General features: G+C 33.8%; 3 protein-coding genes across 4 annotated transcripts in view; 2 read left to right on the forward strand and 1 right to left on the reverse strand.

Annotated features, from left to right (window-relative positions):
• LOC120354376 (protein TsetseEP-like) overlaps positions 1–599 on the forward strand; it is a 27,123-nt gene extending 26,524 nt beyond the window's left edge. The window contains exon 4 of the mRNA XM_039441432.1: positions 524–599. Coding sequence (XP_039297366.1) covers positions 524–599 — 76 coding nt within the window. The remainder of the gene's footprint in view (positions 1–523) is intronic.
• Positions 600–5,029: 4,430 nt separating this feature from the next.
• On the reverse strand, positions 5,030–10,233 carry LOC120354759. 2 transcript variants are annotated; one of them, XR_005573125.1, is made up of 3 exons: positions 10,178–10,227; positions 9,232–9,369; positions 5,030–5,978 (listed from the first exon to the last, which is right to left on the reverse strand). XR_005573125.1 is itself a non-coding variant. In XM_039442340.1 (2 exons), exons 1-2 carry the CDS (start codon positions 10,188–10,190, stop codon positions 5,662–5,664), a joined length of 330 nt encoding a protein of 109 aa, XP_039298274.1. In that variant the 5' UTR covers positions 10,191–10,233; the 3' UTR covers positions 5,032–5,661. The 2 variants fall into 2 exon arrangements, 1 of the variants encoding a protein (XP_039298274.1); XM_039442340.1 differs by lacking the exon at positions 9,232–9,369 and having other exon boundaries at positions 5,032–5,978; positions 10,178–10,233.
• Positions 10,234–14,850: 4,617 nt separating this feature from the next.
• On the forward strand, positions 14,851–18,042 carry LOC111064502 (cell division control protein 2 homolog). The gene is made up of 2 exons (XM_039442341.1): positions 14,851–16,218; positions 17,292–18,042. The coding sequence occupies exon 1, from the start codon at positions 15,184–15,186 to the stop codon at positions 16,210–16,212; it is 1,029 nt and encodes a 342-aa protein (XP_039298275.1). The 5' UTR covers positions 14,851–15,183; the 3' UTR covers positions 16,213–16,218; positions 17,292–18,042.
• Positions 18,043–19,511: the final 1,469 nt, after the last annotated feature.

The following is a 19,511-nucleotide window of genomic DNA, read 5'->3' on the forward strand; positions in this document are numbered from 1 at the left end:
TGTTTGTTGAAAGAGATGAATGATATAAACTATTTCAAATTGTATTTTTAAATCTATGATTGAATAGTGCAATTTATGATTGGCTGCAACCCATGAGATTATAATTTCTAGTCATATGCATGGTAAAGTTGAATATTTTCAATAAGCAATACAATAATCATACTTGACAAGTAGTCAAGTGACCTTGATGAACACAGAATTCTTTTCAAGCCGTTCTCAACAGGATATGTGCATAATGCTTATTCGAGACGTCTTGAAATCGTTTCTCAATAGGGCTCAAATTTCTTCTTCCTTGTGGATTTTTCTATTCTTCGGGAAAAGCCATGTCAAGAAAAAGAGGGATGAGCTCAACTACAAGTACAGTAGGATATATTGGCTGATAGGAAGGAATTCAAGCTTATCAGCCTACAATGAAATTCTACTCTACAAACAATACTGAGGCCTGTCTGGTTGTATAGTGCGCAACTGTGGGGCTGTACAGCAGACAGCAAAATTGGCATATCCATGCTCCATATTTCATCAGGAACGCCGACCTTCATAGAGACCTTCAGGTGGAGACAGTCAAGGAGATGATTGTAAAAACAGCCATGAATGAATGAGTTGAGTAATTTATTCAATAAAACAATTGATTTGAAATTTATATGAGGATAAAAGTATCAAGATAAACTTGTCATTGCACAAATCCCACGTTCATATTCCACATTTTTGTCATGCATGTATGTAACTATTGAGCGACAATAAATAAGCTTATGAAAAACATAACAATTCATTTCATAAATCATTGTACAATAGTATCCATTAATAATAATAACAATAATAATAATCATAATAATAATAGTTTTATTGGCATTCATGAAATGAACAAAAGCCTCTCAATTGAGGTAATTTTTGGTTGGCAGTTACAAAAAAAAACATCTTGAAATAACAAAATTTACATATATTGAATTTTATTTAGTAAATTTTACAAATTGTCCATGATTCTTTGCCGACAACAGCCAGGGATCGGAGAAGGTGGCAAAGAATCGTTGTATCCGAACAAGCTGAATTATCTTGTCTTATTTCATTAGGCAATTTAATAACTTTCTGACATAGAAATGACATAGCTGATTATAGTAAATAGTAATAATTGTAGTAATTAGCAGTGAACAGTAGTACAGATTAAATACCAATATTAATAATTTATTCTTTCAGAGTTGCTTTTTAGAAATCAACATTATTTTATGAATAGGCAGACAGACCATAATCAACAGCAAAGAGTTTAACGCTAGCGCGTGAACTTGCAACTGTTGATATGGGTGGAAAAGAAAAATAATCTTGAGCTAGATAGGTTAAAGAATAATGTGGCTTAAAAATAATTTTAAATTTAGGTGGGCTACCTACAATGTTATCAGTTGAGAAATATCAGACCAGAATAGACTAGAGAGAGAGTGAGTAAACGAACAGTGGAGAGAGAAAGTAAAGTTTCTCCTTCTATAACTGCTTACCACTCCTACCCTTATGGTAAGTTGGAGGGGAGGAGACTCCTCCCCTTCTCAACACACTAAGGGGCGAGGCCACACGGAGAGTTTTTTCATGCGTTTTCAGGCGAGTCGGCAGGGCAGGAAGCTCTCTGATTGGCTGATATGGTCTTGATCTAACACTAAGACGCCTGTAGTCTACTAGAAGCCGCGAGACTCAACTCAATTTTTTTAGTGTGTGGGTAAACGTTTGTTAGTTCGTTCTCAGCAGCAGGTATCTTCACTTCAAACAATTTCTGTTCTGGCGGTATGAATGCAGAGTGAGAGGGGAGGTGTGAGAGAGACATTCCCACCACTATGTCCCTACAATACCAGCGACTTTTTTCACCGTTTGAGGTTCATGTTATTATCTCGTAGCCTCTAACACATTCAAACCTATTTCACAGACACTAAAAAGGCAAATGCAGTACGGCTAAGAATTTCAGCGATGCCATAATTGTGTACAATAGATACTTTTCAAACTCTTAAAAAATTTAACCACTTACATTTAAAATTACACACCAGATATTGGTAAATAAGTTTCAAGGTTTCAGATTCAACTTGATGGATGAAATAGAAAAATACTTACAGAATAATCTTCAAATTTCTATCAACTTCCTGTAATTTTAAATATAGAGATGAAAATTACTGAGATGTTGCAATTATTCAAATGCTAATGATTCAACTATTTTATTATTAAACGAAAATCCATATTAAATGCTGTAATTCACCCCGAAGACTTCTGCTACAGCAAATATTGACAACAGGGTAAACAGCTAGATGGAAATTCGATGAGCGCTACTATTCAAAAATTATTTGTCAGCCCAGGAATCGAACCCAGTACCTCCTAATTGCCGGTCAGGAATGCTCACCCTTATACCAAACTGACAATCTCTGGATAGCAGTTCTCATTTTATACGAAGCAATAGTGGCCAGTTAGTCTACAGATGAAAATTACTGAGATGTTGCAATTATTCAAATGCTAATGATTCAACAATCCTAATATATTAAGCGAGCAATTTCTGTATATCTCTTTATATTTTTATATCTGGTTATCTAGTTATTTATGTTCAACGGAACTCGAAAACGGCTCTAAAGATTTTTACGAAATTTGGAACACAGTAGGTTTATGATATAAAAATTCGATTGCACTAGGTTTCATCCTTGGGAAAACTCGCTGAACGACATTAAAAGGATAATTCATCCTTGGCTGAAACTTTCGTCGTCTGTGGATAGTAAAAAGTGAGCGAGTGATTCTGTGGAAAATCAAAATATCGCATCCCCGTGGATCATAAGCTGACGTATAGCCAGCTGTAAAATATAAACACGATCATTTTAGAGAATTGTATTCTGTTCATCAATAAATAGAAATAACGAGCGAAGCTCGGTGCCCCGATATTTTTATTATTAAACGAAAATCCAAATTAAATGCTGTAATTCACCCCGAAGACTAGTTATTGATAATTTTCAAGTGATTAATTTCTTTCCCATTATTAATATCCGTCTTCGGGGTGAATTACAGCATTTTTTTCAAATTCAAATTCATTTATTTGCCATAGAATAATACAGATTGATAAAATAAATATTCTAACTTACAAAATGGCACTACCGGCAAAGAAAACTTGTGCGCCGGCAGTGAGCTCGAACAACTGGGTACAGCAAACATGTCAATAGAAAGAAAAAGAGCTTATTCAAACCACTAGAATAACTAAAATTATTGAAACCAGGTCACATCTCAATACTTACAAACGATAAGACAAAGTAATTTGGATTTTCGTTTAATAATAAAATTGGTAATTCTAAATATAAAATCTATAGAAATGCGGATTCTATAGTGCGATTCACGTTATAAAGTCAGCACCAGATTAAGGCTGTTTGGTACACCTTTTTATTTTTATTTAAATTGGATAATCTTTTTCAATATAATTGCTAAGATCATTATAAAGGTGCGTACAGATATACGCGCCGCGAACATGAGCAATTCACTTTTAATCAGCTGATTATATCTGTATTTTTACAGAAACGGTGAGATTCAGATATAAAAAGCTTGGCATCAGCTGATTAAAAGTGAATTGCTCATGTTCGCGGCGCGTAAATCTGTAAGCACCTCATGAGTGAGAAAAAGTGGCAACTGAAATTTTCTAAGTGGTTTAATAAGCGAGTTATGGGTTGTTGAAGTGCTAACTCCGTTTTCTTTCCAGATCATAAACGGTTTCGAATTTTCGATTGGAGTTTTTTTTAATACATTCAGTATATCATTGGCTTTCTTCTAATATGCGTTTTCCGCGATTAATGCCAAAATAAACAAGTTATCGAATTTACAAAAAATGTTACTTTTTTATTTATGAACGATATGGGGAATAAAATGTTTTTGTTTTGGAAGATACATTTTTCGAGTTTTTAATGAGAAGTTCTAATAATATAGTCGAAACCGTTTATGATCTGGAAAGAAAACGGAATCTGGAAAGTTAGCACTTCAACAACCCATAACTCGCTTATTAGACCACTTGAAAATTATAGTTGCCACTTTTTCTCACTCTTATAATGTTCTTAACAATTATATTGAAAAATATTATCCAATTTAAATAATGAAAAAAGTGTGCCGAACAGCCTTAACATTGATTTGCTTACTTGTCAAACATTAGACAAAGCGAACGACTCCATCCTTTACTAGCTCCACACCGCTGCCAAATTGCTTTCAGACTACTTAGAAATACGATGATGAACTACCAAAATACGAAAATGTATTATTAAATCAAGATAGAATATATTTCGTCACTGCAATGTAATTATATTAGATATTATTAATTTTATATTATTGATATTAGATCAGATATACCAAGATGATTGAATAACAGCTGTCTAGAATGGACGGCGGTGGTAACAGAGAATCGGCAACTTTGCCAGCCTATCATTTCCACTGACATGAATCACATCCGGCGCCGTAACCGGGGAACAGCCGTCCGGCACTACGCCATCTCGTGTATTCCTGGGCTAAGGGGGGTCCGGCGATGACGGTCCCCCCCCAAAGTGACCCACCAACTGCGGGTAATTATCAACTGCGAGCAAATGATTGACACTTGGACATATAATATTATAAGGGCCGTTTGCACAGTGTCAGTTTAAACTAAATTTCATTTTAAACTGGATTAAATCCGTATCAAGTCTCGTTTGTTATAATGTGTTTCATTTTGAGTTCAATGGAAAGAGGAGCATTACGATAAAGCCAATGGGCCAAATGGAAATAGTTTGATAATTGCATTGAGTTTTCGAGACGAGGGATTTGGATGTTAATATTTAATCTATTTCTGGTAGGATAATTATGCTGAATTTCTGTAAATAGGGAATTGTTTCTTTTAATAAAAATTAAAAGGTTTTTAATGAAGAGCTGTTTAATATTCAAAACTGGAAATTCGAGGAACAACAAATGAGTAGGGTATCTGTTATTTTTTAAAAGAAGCGTTTTAATGAGTGATCTTTGTGAAACAAAGGGGCTGGCAAAGGGCCCCTTGGCAAGGGGCTGCAATACATTGGATGAGGCACCCCCCCCCACGCCAAGATGCCATACCCACTGCACACTGATGTTCCTACAGTGACCGGCACCCAGGACTTACCCTAGCTGACTAAATGCGAAGTTCAGCTGCCTAAGGTACTGCACATGAGCGGATTAAGAGCTTATAACTCTCTTCCTATTGAAATAGAATGTATTGAGAGCTCAGAAAGGTTCAAGAATGCAATAAAAGCTAAATTGAACGATGCATCTCCGTACAGTTTAGAGGAAAGCTTCAACTGTTGGCGCGTTTAGGATTTTTTTTGCAAGGCTTTTTTTTTAACGCCTTTGTATGTTCTGATTTTCTTCTTTTTTTCTCTCTTTTATAATTACTTTTTTGAGTACTGTACTCAATACTTTTAACATGTCATTTACTACCTAGCTTTGCTTGATGCTGTAGTGTTATAAGACGAAAATTAAACTAACTAACATACCACTATATTATTTTGACAACATCAACGTCATTTTCTTTCAATTATGGAGAAATACCACTACATCTCTTACCATACAATCAAATTGAATAAGGAAAAGCTGGAGAAGGAAAATAACAAGGAAGATGAGGAGAGAAAGAAAGATAATATAAAATGGCCATAAAAGTTGTTTCGAAAATACTAACTAACCTGAAGTATGCTTTAACGAATATCGGTATGTTTCCAGTTGAGATCTGAGTTCCTTTCTTTCCAGGTGAGTTTTGGATGCCCACTCCTCACCACTGAAAAACTTCTCAATGTCAAGTGTGACACAGAGGTCACGAGGCGGGTCCGCATTGATCGTTTCTTCACTGCTCTCAGTTGGAAAAGATGGGTTTGCACTGGTACTAGCGCCTTCAATCACTCTGTTTACATTTTTGGCCAATCTGGCTATTCTTGCACGGTTTTCTTCCTTTCTCTTTTTGTAATCTTCAATGAAGTATGGATCTTTAGGTTGACGGCCTACAATAAAGCATAAATATCATCAAAAACAGTAGAATAGAACATGGCCAACTAAGATTGTTCAGCGTATTACATACAATACATCACTAGCACTATAAGAGAAAGCAATCTATCATCAAGTTGGTTAAAAAACAAAAGATATGACATAATATACACTTTGTTTTGGTGGTTATAGATTTATTAAAGATTTTCATTGGCTCAAAAAATTAATTTTGGCTGATATTGTAGTTTTGTAGTATTGTATTGGCTGAAAATGTTTCATTTTTAAAAAATAGATTGTAATTTTAATTCAATAGGAAAGACAATCAAGTGAACAATTTCAGGCAGGTGAGTATGAGAAAATTAACTTCAAATTGATAGAAATAGGAACATGTCGAAAGAAATATAGGCCAAAAACACGTCTCTATAAATCAATCAATAGATTTCTATTTTACATAAAATATCCTCAGTAATAACACATTTTGGTGTTCAGTGGCCTGTTTCAAGAAATTTCTCAACACCATGAAATATTATAAAGGTACAGTATTGTATGCTTCCAAACTAAAAAAATGACTAATATAAAAAAGAATACAATGAATGTAAGAAAAACATCACATAATATATTATAGTTAAAAACCACACACTTTTGAGTGTTTTAAAAAACATCAATTACAAAAATTGAGGAAATAATTTCAATAGATATGATTTGTTAGATGGATATGGTTTATTAACCAAAAGGCTTTCAAGACGTGAAATCACAAAACGCTGTTGTTACACTGAACAGTTACACTAATGCCATTAAAACCTCAACCATAAATCACGCTTATATTGAAACAATCTACTAGAAACGCACAGTCCATTCTGTATGTACAATAATATTAGTTTAACTACATGCGTGCAAACAACATACAATATGTTTTTTTATTAATAAGTTGCAAAAAGAATTACATGCCAAGTGCAGTGTTTTGTTCTAAAATATAATTCTCATATCAAATAACACAACATTACAAACTCAACACATGCAACCTGAAATCTTTTATGAATCCATAATAATCTCTTGAATGAGCTATTCATATAAACACATCATCCAAATAATTAGTGAGTAATTTCAAGTACAATAATGAAAAAATAACAAGACATCATTCAAATAATAAGTGAGAAAACTCAAGTACAATAATGAAAAAAAATACAAAATAACAAGACAATAAGAAGTATAAAAGTGATATGTGTATAATGTATTTGATGCGTGTAGATCTGCACACAGATTAACAACAATAAACTGAATACAGCTACAGAAATACAATAGGAAATACTCTATCCATTTATATACAAATTTGAGGAACATTGGAAATGTCAAAGGTGCAAGAGTGCTATTATAGCCGCACATTAGTGCCCTTATTAATATTCATTTCGCATGTATAGATTGCAACTTTTATCACAAGAAAATTATTTTCATGGCAGTTTTATGTTTAAACAGAAACTTTCAGTTCTGGGCATGCTAAAAAGATATTCTTTTTTCAAAATATCATCAGGAGCCATCTTGATGTACGGCTACTATAGTACGAGTTCAAATTCAAAATAAAAATAGTCTATTTAACCCTACAGAGACACACTTACTTTATGCTGACACAGTAGACACACTGCGGTATTTAACACCCCAATATAATTTTGCATTTTTCTTTGATGAAAAATATGAAAAAACAAGTACTTAGACCATACTTCATCATTTCTTAATCATTTTTGTTCCAAGTGCATACAGAAATCAAAAGTAAAGCACTGCTTATCAATATTTATACCAATTTCAGAAGTACGTATGTTCCGCCTAAGTGGTGGAGCTCCTAATCCGGTTTGAACGAATGGCTTGATCATTGCCAATGACAACTTCATCAAAAACTCACGTCTCTTCATTTTATTGCTTTGAATCTCAAGTTGTAGAGAATCATAGCATTCATTTCAATCTTATCCATCATCCCATACCACATTCGTAGTGACAATACAAGTAAATCTTTGTAATAAAAGTGTTTGATAAAAGTGCTACGTAAAAGACACTCTGGGGTGTTAGACACCCCAAACGAAGAACAAGATGAGCTGGTGACCTTGTAGAATGCTATTACTGACTGGAAGTGGTGTGGAGAGTAGTTAACAATACTACAAACCTAATTTAGACTGGGCATAAATTCCCATCTGTTTGATATTGTCAACTGTAGAACAGAAAAAAATCCCTGGGGTGTAAAACACCCCAGTGTGTCTCTTTAGGGTTAAAAGATCGAATAATGACAAACAACGTCAAACATTACAAAATGCCAATAACAGTGCATTATATAAATCTGAATACAACAAGAATGGAAACATAACATAATGTTTTATAGCTTGTTTATCCAAGAGTAATGTTCAAAAGCAGAAATTGAAAAAAGAATACTTGATATAATGATTTACCATGCCATGGTGGTTTATCAGAACGAGAAAAAAGAAGACTATAAGGCCAGTTTCAGAGCTCGCACGACAGTGATAGTCGCGTAGGCCTACCTTATGTGAGAATTAGGCTCAGGTCGAGAAGAGACTCGACTCTAGTCGAGAGCATGTGTTTTCAAACGGTGACAGTCGCGGAGACTATAGTGAGGTCCACGTTATAATGACAGTATTTGATCAACTTCGGTTTTGCTATCCTTGTCTATCATTCGACAAAGCCGGTGGTACTATCCTTTTCTAGGTCCACAACGATGACAATTATGTTTTTGACGGTGAAGAAATATAATTAATTAATGCAGAGAATTGGCATCGCTATTCTTCTACCATAATAACGTTAACCACACTATAGAGTCGACTGGTCTGAGTGTCACCATTTGGAAACACGTGCTCTCGACTAGAGTAGAGTCGCGAGTTGAGCCTTAAAGTAGCCGCACGATCAGCTTTGTACGGATTTGCAGTAGCCAGACAAGTGCGACTGACACACGGTCGAGCTCTGTGACAGGCCTAAGTACCGTATATACAAAGCGAACTATTCACACATTTTTCTGAAGATTTTGAAGGGATTCTTCTCAATTACAGAACAAAACAATAAGGTACAACCTAACTTGAGTGTACAAGATAAAAGGAAAATTAATACAAAGCCTATATACCGGTATTGGTTGGAACATTTCTGAAGAGGTGACTTATTAAACAGTGCATTACACATAAGAGTGAGCCAATGTATACGTTATCCATTCCCTGCTTACAATCTAGCAACACACCAAATCCCCCAAAGCTGAATTTATCAGTTTGAAATTATACATACAGCTCCTTTGCTGCTAAGGCTTCCTTAAATATTGCGATATTGAAACTGGAATGTCTCAACTGATGTGAAATCCACGGGCATCATGGAACACCAAATGAGGAATTCTTAAAAGTATCCACGGTTGTACGCGGATTTCAGCTGAGAATTAACATACGACATTTTATTTAAGAACCTTACTAGGCAAGAATAAAATTCTTAGGTTCAATTCAAGTTACTAGGTCTCAAAAACATAATAGAATCTTTCCAGGAAACTTTACTTGAATATGATAAACAACAATCAGCGATAATATAACTGCAAATTCAGATAACGAAAATTCTTGTAGAAGTGCATAACGCAGATTAAAATAGTTTTCAATAGTAAATCTTTGTAAAGTGAAAAATTGGATCAAAACACAGTTAATACATAGTGACTGTTAGCCATTTAGGTTAACAAATTTCTAGGTTTAACAGTCATAATGCTAAAAATATTGAATACCATATTTTCTTATTAAGGCTAGCCTACTGGAATTATTGAAACACAATAAGTTATCAAGTACCCTTTTTAAATTATCAAAGCACAACAAACTAGTTTCAACTCTTCCCAAGAGCCAAGACTGAATTTACTATTGAATTGCATAGTAGTACTGTCAGGGCCTACCAGTTAAGTTACCGTATTAAATAAAATTAATTTCCTCTTCTCATTTGAAATATTATTATACATAATGTAACCACAAATAACTATTATCCGACTGCAAATTCATCAATAAATTTTCGAAATAATATTAAAAATGTTTTCTTGTTGCCAAGCTGGGTTAGGTACCGGTTTATGAACATAATAGCTAAATAACTTGGCTGTTTTAATTTATATTAAACCAGAGATTAGAAATAAATTAAGTGAATGTATGTTTATCAACCATTTGAAAGTATAATCACAATAAATATAAATGATAAAAATAACAATATTTACCTGAAAATTCCATTATCTTGTTTACTTTATGATGTCAGTTTGTCGCAGATGCACATAACATAGGAGGAAAACAGATGTTACCAACCTTGCCATGGCAACGATTACTCAAAACTCAAACTCAATTAGATTGATAGTTATTTTTAAATTTGAATTCTTTTTTTTTTGTTATGATAGATTAATGATTGCAAAAAACAAAAATTTATAGAACAAGATTCCATTTTCTAACAAGCTGTATGAGGCATCATCAGCTTAAGCTCTCAGCTTATGAAAGAAAAAGTGATTCAATTACTTCTACGTTATGAAGTTCGATCGTTCATCCGTGTTCTTGAAAGTATGCCTACATAGAATCATAGAGTAAAGATACTGTTGTCTCTGATGGAGATTACCGTATCTGTAAATCGTACTGTCTGTCTCTTCATACCCCCAAGGTAAATTATATGCTTTCTATGGCAAACCGCTTAAAAAAGATTTGAATGGGTTTCAGAGGATGGATTCAAAAGGTTGGGTTTCAAAAGGTTTGAGATTCAAAAGGTTCAGATCTAGCTCATAATGGTAGCTGTTAGCAATGAAATATTGATATTTGGTTTCAACTACTCTCGAATCTAGCAATTTACAATAATTATTTACAATTCCGATTTGTTCAGACTGCATAGGCTGTTGAAAAGTTTTTTTTCAACTTGATACTTGAGGTCGTTGCCAAGGACTGGAACTTCCAGTTAGGCAGTGTCTGAATTCTCTGACTACAGTAAAATAACCTGCATTGCTATTCGTTATGTGGAGTTGCTTGACTCCCAAAAAGAGGTTCCTCATAGTCATGAAAATCCTTTTCCAGGAGTTTATTTTCCACTGATGTATAGAACCAAGAGACCCATGTTTCCTATATTTTCCAAGGAAGGCTGCTGAAAAATCTTATTCCCTGGGATAAAAAGCTATTGTAGTTCACAGCCAGTCTAGTGGCACCTTTTTTGAAATAGCTCCAGATACCTTTTGATATCAGCGAGCACAACACATAATTATTGACTGTACACCGTGAGTATCCCAAGATTCCTAAATAGTGGCCTGCAGTGATCTCTGAAGCTGGGAAATGTCAGTATCCTCAGAGCCTTCTCCTGCAGTAGCAGCACATCGTGGACAGCTGGTGCATGACTACACATGAGCAGGTCATAGATGATGTAGATGCAGGCCTGTGAAACCGCGAGTGTTAGTCCATGACAAGACTGCTCCAATCCACCACATATCTCAGTTTTCGGAGGGATTACAACACTCTGGACAATATCCTGCATACTTGGTTCACATGATGATTCCAGCTCAATTTCTCATCCATCCAGAATCCTAACAGCTTCACTGGATTTGATGCAACTGGTTGTCTTTCAATGAGCAAACCAGGATTTTTGCTTTATTCTCATTTGTTTTGAGCTTTTTTTTTCAAGAAAACACAACTTAGCTCCTTCTATGAGTCTGGTGGACCCTTCCTTTACAGTGACACCTCTGGAAATCAAGGTGGTGTCATCGGCAAAGAGGCTTGGGAAGTCATTAATGAGCAATATGAACAACAGGGGGCCCAAAACCGAGCCCTGTGTTACTCCATGCTCAACACCTTTCAGTCTTGAGCTAGGACCTCTCAGCTGGACCACTTGTTTTCTATTCTCCAGATAGGATGTCACTATCCTAAGTACCATGCCACCTGGACCGTATCTCTACAGTTGTTCAAGTACTTTGAAGTCACCTTCAATCTGCCTGCTCAAAACGAAGGACAAGAATTTTTCAAGAAGCAGTGTGAATTCCTCAAAGTCTGAATTTGGTGGATGGTACACAGACACAACAATACTATGATAATCCACCAGCTCCACCGCTACAAGCCCCAATGTGCACTCCTTGCAATAATTAGCAACATCTACTATCTCATATTGCATTTTCTTGTTCTTGTAAATTGTAGCAACCTCATTCTTGTGTAGATTCCTGCAGTAGATGCTGGCGAGGCTGAGTGTGCCGATATTTCCATAGAAGTTTGACTCCTCCTATTTCAACCAGTGCTCTGTGATGCACATTGAGTTTTGTTCTGAGGCACTGAATGTTCAAAACTATCATGTTTACATCCTCTGAATATCTTTGCTTGTTTTTGGATGGTGTCACTATTTCAGAGTCCCCCTTGCCTCTTCTTGAATGGAAAAAGCCTGAGTGTTACATACTTCAGCAATTGTTTGCTGCCAAGGATTGCATCTTTTTTGTGGAGCTCAACTACTAGCTTAAAGCTGCAGTATGACTGACTTTTAGTGTACAACTGTTCCAGTAAAAATCAAAATCCTGGAAGGTTTTTTGTTAGAAAATAATTTACATCCTTATCTGTTGTTCCCTTTTTTATTTTACCTATGTGAAACCATGCTCTCTTCCCACCCAATAGAGTGCAGCTCTGTACTTCACCATAACTGGGTGAATTTGTTCCAATAAAAATATATTTGTCCATGGAACTTTTCTTGTTAGTTTTTACTGCATTGGCAAAGTTCAATTTATTTTATTTTTTATCATGCTGAATAGACCTTTTGTTACTATCTTTGCCATTATTATCTTTGCTTGATGAGTTGCTAAGGCTTTGTTTGCCTGAGTCGTCTTAAGTAACATAAATTTCAGTAGGTCTACAATATTACTTAAAATAGCAAACTTTAAAAATTAGGAATAGGAATTTACAGAAATAATATGGAAAATACAGGGAATATCAATATTTTATTCATAAATAATGTAATTATTTGCAATTTTGTATGATATGACATATTAGAATCCAATAGTACTCATTTTTTGATTGAATAAAATGATAATTTATTGATTATGATATTAAATGAAATTTTATATCGAAATGAAATAATATCATAATATAATTATCAATAAAATGACATTACTTTTTTAGAAGTTGCACATAAACGAATACAGTGTTGTAACTGTTCGCTGCCAGCTCCAGTCACAGTGCGCGGTAACCGTCATCACAAAGAACATTAAACGGTGTACACACGTACGTTTGCCTCGGGTGAGCATACGTGTATGGGCTTGCATTCGCACGTGTGGACACTGTTCGCTGAGGCATGTGGGCGAACCGGAACCCTGTCGGTATTTTGGCGTGCTCAAAGGCGCCTCGGGCGAGCATTGAATGTACGTGTGGACGCGATTTTGCCATACGGGTGAGGCAAAACGTAAACATTGAAGGCGTCATAACCTAATTCCAATGAATTAGGTTAATGAATGACAAATCAAATTGTGATCCAATAACTAATAATTATTGTAAATTGTAGGATTTTTGTAATTTTGTAGGATATGTGGATTGTCAAATATTTAAATAGAAACATGCATGGAATATATAATTTGTATTATGATTAACAAATTTAGAACTGCATAATTTAAGTGAAAGAAGCTTCTCTAAAGGGTTCCTACAAGAAAGTATAGCTCAAATATTATTTTACTGTGGCTATCAAATCATCTTGTGTTTGTTTCATGTTATCAATCAGAGTTGTTAATTAAAATTGTAATCTTCAATATGATATCATACGTTTTAGATAGCTAGGCTATCTATAGAGAGATTTATTCAAACTTTGAACTAGTATTCCCTTAAAGGTAAATCTTGAAGCTAATCTTTTGGAGAATCTTGTTTTGTCATGTGTATGAGCAGAGTTAGTTTAAAATGGGCAGCAATTTAGTATTTGATTCAATTTATGGCTAATTTCCTTAAAGAAGACTGTCAATTTTGTGAGACAGTGTTAAGTGCTTTGATTAGGTCATCAAAACTTCTGGAATTATTGTAGAAATTTTCTTTTTTGAGATTCAGAATAGATATTGGAAACCAACAAATGAATCGCCTAATGTCAAGAATCTCAAAGTTAGAGCCAATCGTTCTTGTGGAGTTATTGATTCCCTCATGATGATATTATCATTATTGTTTAGATAACTAGTTGAATTAGATTCAGTATATTAACAAGATAATGTTTTGACAACCTAATAAAGTTTGAACTGTCAATCTTATGTCATGTAGCAATTTATTTCCTTACTTCAACCTACAATCGTTCAACCCACCAACATCGTTTGTCAAGTTTTATTTTTGATTTTATTATATAAGTCATTGAAATAAAATGGTACTGCTGCAATTTGTAATAACTATCTTCAATGATGGAATGACGCCATTGTTGTCATGTGGAAAATCTACATCTACCATGTCTTCGTGTCGTCTGCAAATCAGATAGCTTTTTGAATGCCGAGGCATACGTGGATCGCGTCCACAAGGACGTACAGTGAATGTTGAGGCATATGTACATACGATTGTTCGCGCGAATCTGTACGGACGTGTGTACAAGGCTTTACATTAAAAGAACTGACTGATGAATGGAACAGGGAAAAACCGTTTCTTGCACATGCGCATCACGATGCTGTGTAAGACAGAGAGAGGCTTGTGTCCACGAAGCCACTACGTTGATACATAGACTGCCAAAAATATAGAGTGGTCATTCAAAATGCGCACTAAAACTAGAGTAAGAAAATTATTTAAACAATTTCTATAGAAACTTGAGTGGAATTTTATTTTCCAGTAAATTTTTAAATCGTTGAAGATTTTTTTTAGTTGATAACTATTACGATGAAATGTTCCATAATAATATGAAGCTCAAACCAAACTCTTACCTGTCTATAATTATAGCGCTATCTATAATATTTGGCGGCGCATCGTTACGTTTCTGAAAGTTCTGATTTCAAGCCGGTGAAGTTGATTTTTATAGAACATAATAAGTTTTATTGATTAATTAAAGAAGTGTCAATATGGGAAAAGCAGAACTCAAAAATCATCCAAAAAGTTTTGTTTAGTGTTTCAAGTGAAAGTTGATATTAGTATCGCATTCGATTGTTGCCATACAGCTACCCAATCATCCTATAAACGCGATTGTTTCATCTCAGGCGACTATCAATATCAGAGCACTGCGTTTTTGTGAAATTTATTAAATTTCTTCGATCAAAGTATATAAATTTCTTTTAAAATGGACACTCCAGTTCCACTTCCGCAATCTAAGTCCACCGAATTGATGGCTGAACTTCCTACGGTGCTAGAAGAAAAATACTTTTTTGGTTCACCACTTGGTCTTGGAAAGTATGGAAGAGTCATGAAAGTTGGACTCGACAAGAAGGATTATAAAGCATTAGATTATGAATACTTTGCACTGAAATCATGTCGTGATGCACGTTTTGAAGGAACTATGACAAGTTTGGATTACCAAGAAATAAAAGCTTTGCGAGCATTGCAGAATGAGGAGAATATCGTCAAAATCATAGAGTTAGTAAAGAATAAAAAAGATGAATTCAAGGGAATCATTCTTGAAATGTGTAAAGCGAACTTGGCTAGAATTCTCCACAACATAGAAATCCAGTACGATGTGAGACATATAAAATGTATGGTGAAACAATTTATGACTGGGGTGGCAGCAATCCACCGTCGAGGAATGATGCATCGCGACCTGATGCCGTCCAACATTCTCATATCATGTGATGGAGTTATCAAAATTTGCGATTTTGTAACTACCGTTGTGGTTGCTGATCACCAGCATGACTTGGATCCCAACATTGGCAACATGTGGTATAGAAGTCCGGAGGTCCTTCTTGGATCTACAAAGTATGACGAGAAGATCGATCTGTGGAGTTCGGGCCTTATTTGTGTCGAGTTCTTCACAAGGCGAGGATTGTTCAAAGGTTACACTTTTCCTATTGATCAGATGGAAAAAATATCGGAGCTTTGTGGATTTCCCAGTAAAGAGATTTGGCCGGGAGCAGACACACTTCCAAACTACGACGAATTCCACGCCAAACTGGCTCACCATAATGAGAATACTCTGGAAGATTATTTGGCGACTACCACAATGATGCCAACATCCACAGAATTCATCTTTAAACTCTTGCAATTGGTACCAAAAGATCGAATGCCGGCTGAGGAGGCTCTTCAGCACCCATTCTTGGCAGCAGGTTATGCGCCAGCTGAATCTCTCCGAGAAATACTTCAGCAGTTTCGTTTTTGAAATATGGTAACATATTTTACCTTATCAATAAATATTATATATAAATATTAAGCCTACCTTATACCACAATTTACCTTACCGATAAACACAGTCATATTTCACCTCACTCAATTTTCTATCTAGCATAAGAAGAAAAGGACATTGATAGTCAATACCAAATAGCCTATTTTTCAAAAAACACCTTTGATGATCAGTGCCCAGGTTTTATGGCGAAACCTGCCACATCCTCAGCTGTTCTAATGGTTTTTGCGTCTGGGTTATGAAACCTGGGTACTGATCATCTAAAGTGTTGAAAAAAATATAAATAGATCTGTGGTTGAACAAAATATCGATCTAGTCTTTTCATTCAGTATGTATAACTATATACATATGTATATACTTTATATACTTTATATTCATATGTATAACTACCACGACATCACCCACACAACTACTCCGAAATGTAAAAATTTAATTAATATGAAGAAAGAAAAAAATGTAAGCATTAATTGACCATTCAATCTTTGAATTATTTCCAATAATTAATTTGTCTGTTGATAAATTTCATAAAAATCTTGATTAGATTTCTTGCATACTGCACTTTTCATCTGATTAAAATTAACTGAAATTATAAAATCATAGAGATATAATGATAATGAGGAGGATGTAAAAAAAATTGATTCAATTGCTACCGATCAATATTGAAGACAAAACAAGCAAATAACACCTTCGGATGATCATTATTTGTATCGCTTATAAAAATAAAAACTTGTAATTTTACCACATTTATGATGAGCATCCTGATAGGAAAACAGTTGCATAATCTATTTTAAAATGTTTCCAGCTATTCCGTTAAATTAAATTTAATGAAACGTCCATTTCTCTCACACTATGAATTACTTTTATACTATTGATTCAAGATAATAAAATTACTTAATTATTCTAAATATAGAGCCGCAAGTACTAAAATTCAAGAAGGATGTCACATGTCAGTGTGCACAAATCGCTATAATGTAATGTTGATTGTATTATATTTTTATGAATATTTTACACGAAAATAACACTTTTATTTACTTTTACTTGTATAACATTTTTTTCAGATCCATAAAGAACACATCGTTCAACGCTAGTATGAAATGGAATGGAATCAACCAGCAGTTTCTGCATTTTCGGCTTGACATAGATTTTTTCATTCTGTGTTACTAAGTCAAGTTAAAACAATAAGTGGGATTTTTGTGATAAATAGTTATAATATCTAATACTAATAAATACATTCTACTAATAATGTGATGATAATATAGGCTAATATATTATGAACTAATAATGACTGTGATGATAAAGCTTTCTGTGTGATAAGTATGTTCGTACAAGATTTCAACTTAGTAGAATGATCTTATTATTTACTGTAAAAAATGAGCCTCATGAAAAAAAATTAATTTATAATTTCGGCCTAAAATGATTACATTCCATTTTTTATTACTAATGATTCATGTTTGTTATTTTCTTGATTTCTCATTATTTCCTAGAAGATTTTTGTTTCAGTTATCTATTCTTAGTAGTTACATTGTTTAAACTTTTGAACAGCACTACAGAGATTCTAATTTTGTGTTAATTTTCCATTAGAAGATGAAGTTTCCTTATAGTTTCATGTTGTTTAGGTGCCTTTCTGAATACCTTTGTTATTTAATTATCCATTCATTTTCATTCTTGTTTTTGTGAGTTTACGTTTCAATAATTCCATGAATTTCTATCATGTAAACATAATAGATTTAAGTGATATGACGAGTTGCACAATGATCAAGTGTTGATTACCTATTAAAATCTATTTTCAATAAAATGTTTCAAATTAAAGCTCTTATAGTGTTGTGTATCTTTATTTTAATAGTATCTTTGTGTATCTTTTTCATTTGTTGACGTGGTGAAGTTTGGACAGTAATGTTCACTCTACCACTTAAAAGCACCATTTGTAGTTATTGCATTTAATTTAGAGCAGATAAGATAGTTCAATAGACAACTTGTGAATATACCTTATTGAGGGAAACACCTAATTGAAGCATTCAGCCAAGTTGACAACATAATCAACAATCAATCATTGTCCAAGTCGATTTTATAGATTCTCAATTGGTGGCAATAGAACAGACAAATGACTGTGCAAAGGCTAAAAATAAACTTTCTACTGATGATATTTTCCAAAGTTTTTCGATTTTGTACATCATCAAGCTATCAAAATGAAAAATTTTTCTCAGGAAATCATTTTTTTCCGATATGAGCGCCTAAAGTTTAAATTGAAGAGTGGCCTGTATACTCTATATTAAATTAATGTCTCAAAAGATAAAAAATGTAAAACAGTCAAATCATGTTCTCTTTTTCAAACACATCACAGTTTAAAGTCTACAGTTTACATAAAACCTTCTAGAAAAGTAGTTTAGTGGTGTTGAATAAAGACGACTTGATATTGTCAAACCCACTGATTTATTTAAATTTGAGATACTGATTCTAGGTTGTAATACACCATTATCAATCTTTAATAGAAAGTGATAATAATAATAATGAATAGTTTTATTTCCATTTTTGCATAACACAAATTTAGAAAAGTCAATGAATGCTAGTCAATAATAAATTGAAAGTTAACATAAAATAGATGATGTTTGAGTCTGTCTCAACGTCTTAAATAAATCACTAGATAGAGATTGATAATGGTAAAAACACTTCATTCACATGGACTACTTTTTAAATTAATAAAACAATATAAAAATCTTAAAGCACCCTTTATTTAAAAAAAACTTTAAAATATTCCAACAACTAGTAGACGATGGTGTGATCACCGAAAATAGTTGTTGAAATATTTTAAAGTTTATTTAAAATAAAGGGTGCTTTAAGATTTTTTTATTGATTTATTAATATTGATAATGGTGTAACAACCGAAACTAGTATCTCAAATTATTTTAATAAATCAGTGGTTTTGGTTATATCATGTTTAATTTCAATATGCATATTTACCACTCCACCTTCATAACAACCACTCAGAAAATTGGACGAAGTATTTAATGTAGCAGGGCAATGGCTTTCTCAAATATTTGAATACACATTCAAAAACAAATCCATGCACAATGAACATCAGCAATATTATTTCAGCACTTAATCTATTTAAGGCTGTGCAAAGGCTAAAAATAAACTTCCTACTTATTTTATTTTATTTTTCAATTTTTCTCGATTTTTATATCATCAAGCTATCAAAATGAAAAAGTTTTCTCGGGAAAATGTTTTTTTTTCGATCATTAATTTTTGAGGCTAAAGTTCAAATTTTCGGGACAGAACAT

Source organism: Nilaparvata lugens, chromosome X (genome assembly GCF_014356525.2).
Source record: "Nilaparvata lugens isolate BPH chromosome X, ASM1435652v1, whole genome shotgun sequence".
Lineage (NCBI taxonomy): Eukaryota > Metazoa > Arthropoda > Insecta > Hemiptera > Delphacidae > Nilaparvata > Nilaparvata lugens.

Bases quoted from the DNA above. Each gene is read 5' to 3' on its own strand.
- LOC111064502 (XM_039442341.1), top strand. From the start codon at position 15,184: ATGGACACTCCAGTTCCACTTCCGCAATCTAAGTCCACCGAATTGATG.